Genomic DNA, 7,608 nt, shown 5'->3' with positions numbered 1-7,608 from the left:
CTCCACCCCTGCATGAGGAGCCCTGTGCCCCCACCTACCCCCCGCCCGGTCCTCTTCTTCCCCACTCCTCCCCTTGCTGCCTCCGCTCCAGCCATGCTGGCTCCAGGCTCTTCTCACGCCTGGAGCTGGGTCCTGCCTCAGGGCCCTTCCATGTGCTGTTCCCCCGGCCTGGTAGGCTCCCTAAGCGTTCCTCCCCAATCACCCTCCTCCACTTCCCCCACTTTATTTTCGTCAGGGCCCTTATCACAGTCTGCAATAAGCTTGCCAATTTGCTAGCCGCACATTGTCTCCTCCACCAGAATGACAGCTCTGGGGGTCAGGGACCGTCTTGGGCTTACAGTGGGCGCTCGCTCGACACTGGCTGATACACCTGTACTCCGTGCCCACAGGTGAGGAAGCCCAGGTTCAGCAAGGCTAAGTGCCTCACCCAAGGTCACTCTGCAAGCAAAGGACAAGGCCCAGAGCTTTTTTGCTCAAGCATCCTGCCCTCAGAGGTGTCTGATTGTGTTCTGCCCGTGTCTCTTCCCCAGAGCAGCCAACTAGACAGAAAAGTGGCTGAGCTTGGGGCTCAGGCAGGCCTGGATTCAAATCCCAACCTTGCTGCTCTTGGGACGGGAACTATCCCCTCTCGGAGCCTCTGGTCTCCTCTCTGTAAAATGGAACTCTTTCCTGTCTCGAAACACATCTGGGAAGGGCTCACACCACCAGCCCAGTAAGCCCCTGGCTGCTCCAGCCCACTCCCCAGCCTCTCCTGGGTCTGCCCAGCCCACGCCTCCCTCACTACCCTGCCCCGGCCAATGCACAGTCAAAAATCCCGCAATGAGTGGGGACTGCTGGGACACCATCACAGGCCATGCAGGAGACTGGCCAAGCTGAGAAAGAACGCGGGTGGGGGTGGAATGGCAGGACAGGAAAACAGCAAAGGAGAGGCTCAGGGCCATGGGGGAAAACAGGCAGAGAAGGTCTCTCAGGTTCAAATGCAAGGCGAGAATTCAAACCTCACATTGGCCACTCACCAGCTCTGGGGTTGGTGACTTCACCTTTCTGTGCCTCATTTTCCCCATCTGGGGAAGGGGAGTAATAAGTAGTACCCACGGCTGGGTGTGGTAGCTCAGGCCTGTAATCCCAGCATTTTGGGAGACCGAGGTGGGCAGATCACTTAAGGTCAGGAGTTCAAGATCAGCCTGGCCAACATGGTGAAACACCATCTTTATGAAAAATACAAAAATTGGCCGGGCATGGTGGAGCAAGCCTGTAATGCCAGCTACTTGGGAGGCTGAAGCAGGAGAAGTGCTTGAATCCAGGAGGCGGAGCTTGCAGTGAGCCGGGATCATGCCACTGCACTACAGCATGGGTGACAGAGTAAGACTCCTCTCAAAAAAAAAAAAAAAGTAGCACCCACATCATTGGGATTTTAAGAATAATGCATGCAGGACAGCAGCAGGTGCGAAGTGAGCTGCCAATAAACTGCAGCTCACCATGCTCTTGACTCCCCGGGCTCAGGGATCTCTGCTCAGATCCACTTCCTAGGAGGAGCCTCGCAGGCCCTCTCCCACTCACCTCTGCCCCACTTTCCTTCCTGGAGAGCCCTTGACTCCACCTGCCATTATCTTGTTCCAGTCACTGGGTACTTAGCATCTGTGTCTCCCTGAAAATAATCACCTCCATCCTGGCCACCACATGTTCCCAACACCCAGTAAGTGGCCTAGCACACAGCCGGTGCTCAATAAATGTTTGTCAAATAAATGAAAAATATAACTGGGCAAAAAAACGACTCAGAAACTAGGACAAAACAGTTTCAGAGAGGTCTGGACAAAACTTGGAAGGCAGGGGGATATCTTTTTTTTTTTTTTTTTTTTTGAGACAGAGGCACACTCTGGAACCCAGGCTGGAGTGCAGTGGTGCGATCTTGGTTCACTGCAACCTCCACCTCCGTGATTCAAGTGATTCTCATGTCTCAGCCTCCCGAGTAGCTGGAACTACAGGCACCCACCACACTAGGCTAACTTTTATATATTTTTTTAGCAGAGACAGGGTTTCACCATTTTGACCAGGCTGGTCTCAAACTCCTGACCTCAAATGATCTGCCCTCCTCAGCTTCCCAAAGTGTTGGAATTACAGGCGTGGGCCACCACGCCCGGCCTACAGGGGAATATTCTTCAGGTGTTCGGAAGGAGCAGTTCCCCTTCTCACTCCTACTCCAGCTTCTGCCATTCTTAGCTGTGCAACCTTAGACAGGTCAGTTCACTTCTCTAAGCTGGTTTGCTCGGCAGGAAAATGTTGGTAACAAAAGCTGCAGCCTCCAAAAGGCTGTTGAGCTGATTAAACCAAGGAGCACAGTGTCAGCGCCGGCCGGCACCCAGCACTGTCTCCAGCGTGCATTTCTGACATCCACTTATCTCCTCGCTAAAACCACCAGGCCGTGGGACAATTGCATAAGATTATGAGGTGTGAATGTGTCTTGTTTAGCGAACTCTCTTGTCCTGAGCAAACATTAGTTGGGGTTCCAGGCTCCCATCTCCCAGCTGGCCTCAGTGGTCAAACACACTAAATGGGTCTGTGGTTAGTTAACATGACTGGCTTTCTCCCACCTACCTAAGGATCCAGCAACTCCATCTGTGCCAAGGACTTGGAGTGGTGCTTTGCACATCTCAGCACTTGTCTCGCACCTACTATTATCATGATTCCTCGAGGCTCATCCCTGGCCTCCTGGGATCCCCTCACCCAATCCCACCCCCTCCTGTTTCTGGATGTCTGAATGGACTGGTTCCTCCCTGCAAGCCCTCCACCCTTGCAGTTTGGTGAACCATGGGGTGGGTGTCACCCCAACTATGACTTCTCCCCAAGTCCTCTGGGCACAGCTCCATCCACAGTGCTCCCACACCAGGCCACCGTCAAAGCCCTCAACCTGTAAACTCCTTTTCCGAGCCCTCTTTAGAGGCAGCCTGAGAGGCTCAGGTTCAAATTTACTTTCTGTTGCTTCCACACTGTGAAACTGATGTTTGCAGTTCTGGGGCTTGGAGTGCCTGAACTTGAGGCCAGGCAAGGAGCCCTCCAAGAAGGGCCTGGGATTTGAAACAGAAACCGGGATTACAAGCCAGGCTCCCAGCCCCAGACTTTCCCCACAGACCTGAGAGTCAGGTGGTTTTGTAACCTGCTCCACCCAGCCCACCTTGAGCACAAACTTCACTTCTGTGGACCTCAACGTGCGCTTTCAGAAATGGGTGTAGTACCTTCTGTGGGGCGCTTATGTGGATGAGAGCAAGATGCGTGTGTGTGTGAAAAACTGACTCGACGCTGGTTCCAGGACAGCGCTGGGGAAACAGAAGCTGTGGGGTAGACGGCGACAGAAGGGGGGCACCGTCTGACCAGGCTGCTTTCCTCTCACCTCATTTGGGTGAGCGGTGGCCACCAGCCAACTCTCGGTGACAAAGGAAGGAGCAGGGATTTGAGATTTGTTCCTAAATTTCAACCCTCCCCACTGCCCATCTTCCCTAGGTTCAGCCCCCCAGCCTCTGTCTTCAGCAAGTAAATCCTCGAGGTCGAGCCCACGTTGCTGTTGCTGCTACTGACAGAAACCATCAAGACCAGTGGGGCCTAGGACAGGACTGACTTCAAGGCTTCGAAGCGTGCCTGGCCAGTCGTCCAGTTGCCCAGGGCTGGGAGGAGATGTGGTCAGGGCCATACTGCAGGTTTCAGGTTGAAGTGAGGTTATCTGTGTCCAGCAAGCTGCATAGCCCTCGAGCCACCATCAGGAGACACTCGCGTTAGGGAGGTGGAGCTTGTAGGAATCCTCGGCTCTGTGACGGTAGGGGATGAGTGTCGCTGTCTGTTCCCCACACCCCAGGCTCCCACAGGGAAAGCACAACCAGGCCCCCAAAAGGAAAAGGAGGGGCAAAGCATTTCCCATTCCTCAACCACGGTATCAGCAGCTGCTCCTGAGATCCCAGATCGCCCCATGTCCTTGGCAAGCCAGTCTACGACGCCTGCTGCCCCTAAATTCATCAGGGCAGGGCAACCCCCAACCAGTGTCTTGCCCATAGGGATCGGACAGCCCAAAGCTGCTCCCCATCTCTAAAAACAGGCGTCACCACAGTCCCCACCTTCCCAAAGGTTGTTGTGAGGTCTCACTGGGATGGGGCAGCTCCAGTGTTTACCAGATGCCGGCCCCTGGCAAGTACTGGCCACACTGGCGCTGCACTGGAGACTGGGGAGCCAAATGCCAGCAGCTTCCCAGTGAAAATAATAACAAGAGCAAGCGCTTATATAACACTTCTTGCGTGCCAGGCACTGTGGGCCGCTGTACATGGATCCACTCACATCCATCTACATCCTCAACTCTCAGGAATGCCATCCAGGGCTGGATAGGAGTAGGGGGTGCAGTGAGAAGCTGGAAGGGGCAAAGGGATCAGGGGGCGGGGAAGAGGAGCCTGTCCCAGGGAATCAGGGCTAGCAGTCCCAAGTTTGTGCCTGGGCTCAGCCACCTTGAGCGGGCAGGTGAGGTGGGCTCAGTGTCCACGTCTGGGCAAAGAGGGCAAGTGATGAGCCTCCCATCCCCAGGAAAGGGAATCAAAGTGTGGGAACCCCTCTCTCACCTCCCTCCACCTGGCCTGGCCTCTCCCCTCCTGCTGGCCAGGGACACACAAACAGACTCGCCCACGCACCCAGGATCCCCTCTTTAAAATGCACATGTATACACAAACTGTGTTTTAAACAACCCACCCAACTACACTTACCAAAAGCATCTGACTTGACTCGGGCTCAGCAGGACCAAGACCTGAACCCCTCCTCCTACAGTCACAGGCCTGCCTACCTAGTCCCCAAACACAGGGCAGGGGTCACAGACCTCCCAGCCCTTCCAAACCCAAGCCTGACACTCGGGACCAGTCAGAGGCCCCGGAATCTCTTCTCAAGCAGGGTTCCCAGCCACCGGTCCCGGCGCCGAGGAGCTCTGAGTCAGCCTGAAAGCCTGACCCATTACATTACTCTTCTCCCCTTTCCCCCAGGGCTGGAACCCCATCTCCAAGCAGACCCTGTGGGTGGGGGGAGGGTGTAGCAGAGGAGGCAGAAAAACCAGCTGCAACACCCCCACCAACCACCAAAACCTCCAAAAATAATAGCAGCCCCCCACACACAACCCACTACACACCAGAAACGCAAAAACAAAATCCTACAAATCCAAAATAAAGCAAAAAAAAACCAAAAGCCAATTACTGCCCCCAAAAGGCTTTGTAACCATTCTCAAAAAAAAGTTTATTAAAAGTGTTCTTACTTAATGCTTGAAACGGAAGATTCCCAAAATATACAGACGCCTCTTTTCTCATAGAAATAGATTATTTTTTATAATACAAAAAAAAGACCAAAAAACAAAACAAAACATCAACAGCAACAAGCCCGTAGGAACATCTTTAAGCGATTACTCAGGGCCCGGCTGACAGTTACACGTGGGTTGCGTCAGTCCCGTGTACACACGCGTTCAGCCATGTTTAAACCGATTGCATCAACTTCGAAACCGGCCCGCCCGCCGGCGCCTGGAGAGGGGCAGAGGGAGAGGCAGAGAGTTTATCATTCATCTGTACACATAGACGTTTCTTCTTTAAATAACACCACGGGCGGGCGCCCCATCTGCATGTGCGGTTGGTTTGGACAAAAATATAGATATATATATATATATAATAAAATATTAAAATTACCGACGGGCTCCCCGCGCTGCCAAGTGCCCCAGTGCCAAAGTTTTGCCGGCGCCGCCGGGGGCGGAGGCGGGGGCGCGGGCGCGGGCGCTCCCCGGAGTCTCGGCCCCGGCCGGCAGGGGGACGCGCGCGGGGGCCGCGCTAGCAGTGGCCGGAGGAGGCGAGCAGGGGCTCGGGCAGCTGCTTGAACAAGTTCCGCAGGGTGCTGAGCTCGCGCGACAGCTGCTCCACCTTCTTCTGCAGCCGCTCGTTCTCGGCCGTGAGCTCCAGGACCTTGTGCTGCGTCTCCAGGTTGCGCATCTTGGCCTTGTCGCGGCTCTTGCGCACGGCGATGTTGTTGCGCTCGCGCCGGATCTTGTACTCGTCGCTGTGCTTGTCCACTGTCTTCTTGGCCTTGCTCTTGACCTGCGAGGGCGGCGGCGCGGCCCCCGCGTAGCAGGCGGCCGGGGGCGCCTTGGCGTCGGCGGGGCTTGGCGTGCCGGGCGGGCTGGACGACGAGGACGTGGAGAGGCTCCCGCTGCTGCCGCTCGGCACCGCCTGGTAGCCGAGGTAAGCGCGCAGCGCGTACGGGAAGCCCGCCGCCATGCCTGCGCCGCCGCCCGGCGCCCCGGCCTCCTCCTTCCGCTTGCAGTCCGCGGGCTCGAAGCCCGGCTCCGCCTTGAGCTCGGCGGGCGGCGGCGGCGGCGGGGGTGGCGGGTGCAGGGGCGCGAAGCAGCCGGGGTGCAGCGCGCCCTTGGCGGCCCCCAGGCGCCCCAGGCTCACGTAGCCGTACTCGGCCGGCTTCTTGCAGTTCTTGCCCCCGTAGTCGTCGGAGAAGAGGTCGGAGAGGAAGTCGTGGTGCTGCCCGGAGGAGGCGGGCGCGGGGGCGGGCGCGGGCGGAGCCGCCTCGAAGGTGTCCGTGGCCGTGGCGGGCGCCGGGGCCTGCGGCGCGCCCAGCGGCTCCAGGTACGGGCTGAAGTCGATGGCGCGCTCGTGGTCGCCGATGCTGCCCAGCTCGCCGGCGGGGGGGCGCGGCCCGGGTCTGGCCGCGGGGGGCGCCGCGGGGGCCGCCTTGCCGCCGTACGCAGCAGCCAAGCAGTCCGCCTCGTAGTAGAAGTTGGCCACTTCCATGGATTTAAAGGCAGGCGGCGGCGGCAGGGGGAGACATGCTGGGTCCCAGGCCACCAGGCGTTGCATGAACGCGGGTGCCCGGGGAGGGGGCCTGGGGCTGCCCGCTCCGGCCGGCCCGCAGGTGGCGCGGCCTCTCTGCTCTGAGCTGTCGCCGCTGCGTCGCTGCTGCTGCCGCCGCTGCCGGGGTGGCCGCTATTAGTGCGGGGGCTGGTGGCTGAACCCTCGGGTGGGTCCCCTTCCCAGTCCCGTGCGCGGCTCTGACTCGCTAAAGTTTCTCCTGAGCCCGGTTATTTATAAGGGCGGCCCGTAGCAACCGCTGCGTCACACCGGCCCCTCCCGCCGCGCCGCCGGGACGCGAAGGACACGGCCGCGGCCGCCCGAGACCCCCGGGAGGACGGCGGCAGGGCGCAGCGGAGGGACCGGGCACCCGGAGCGCGTTTTCGGGGGGGTCCCCGGGCCGCAGGGGGCGGCCTCACGCCCCCTGCCCACCCCCGCCCGGCCGCCCCGGGATTGGGAGCGAGAGGGGGCGGTGCGACCCCGCCCCCAGACCGCCCCTCTGGGCTGGAGGCTGTCCTGGAAGGCGGGGGAATCGGAGGAGGGGGCGACCTGATCGCCTTCCCCCGGAGATGCGGCCCCGGCCCGCCCCCTGCTGGAGGAGGCGGAGGTTTCAGGAGGACTGAGCAGAGCCCCGACGGCGGACGAGGGGCCGCTCCCCGGGCCGAACCCTGGAGACCCCAGCCTGCAACTCTAGCTCCAGGAGAAGCGACCCATCTCCGTGGCCCTTCCTCCCCTAAATTCCCACCTCCTT

At 58.9% G+C, this 7,608-nt stretch overlaps 1 protein-coding gene across 1 annotated transcript; it reads right to left on the bottom strand.

Annotated features, from left to right (window-relative positions):
• Window positions 1–5,225: 5,225 nt before the first annotated feature.
• CEBPB (CCAAT enhancer binding protein beta) lies at window positions 5,226–7,311 on the bottom strand. Its single transcript, XM_023184129.1, has one exon. The coding sequence runs from the start codon at window positions 6,864–6,866 to the stop codon at window positions 5,832–5,834; it is 1,035 nt and encodes a 344-aa protein (XP_023039897.1). The 5' UTR covers window positions 6,867–7,311; the 3' UTR covers window positions 5,226–5,831.
• Between the last annotated feature and the right edge of the window lie 297 nt (window positions 7,312–7,608).

Source organism: Piliocolobus tephrosceles, chromosome 20 (genome assembly GCF_002776525.5).
Source record: "Piliocolobus tephrosceles isolate RC106 chromosome 20, ASM277652v3, whole genome shotgun sequence".
Lineage (NCBI taxonomy): Eukaryota > Metazoa > Chordata > Mammalia > Primates > Cercopithecidae > Piliocolobus > Piliocolobus tephrosceles.
This window is presented reverse-complemented; position numbering and strand designations above follow the sequence as displayed.

Coding starts and splice junctions, on each gene's coding strand:
- CEBPB (XM_023184129.1), bottom strand. CDS start 6,866: ATGCAACGCCTGGTGGCCTGGGACCCAGCATGTCTCCCCCTGCCGCCG.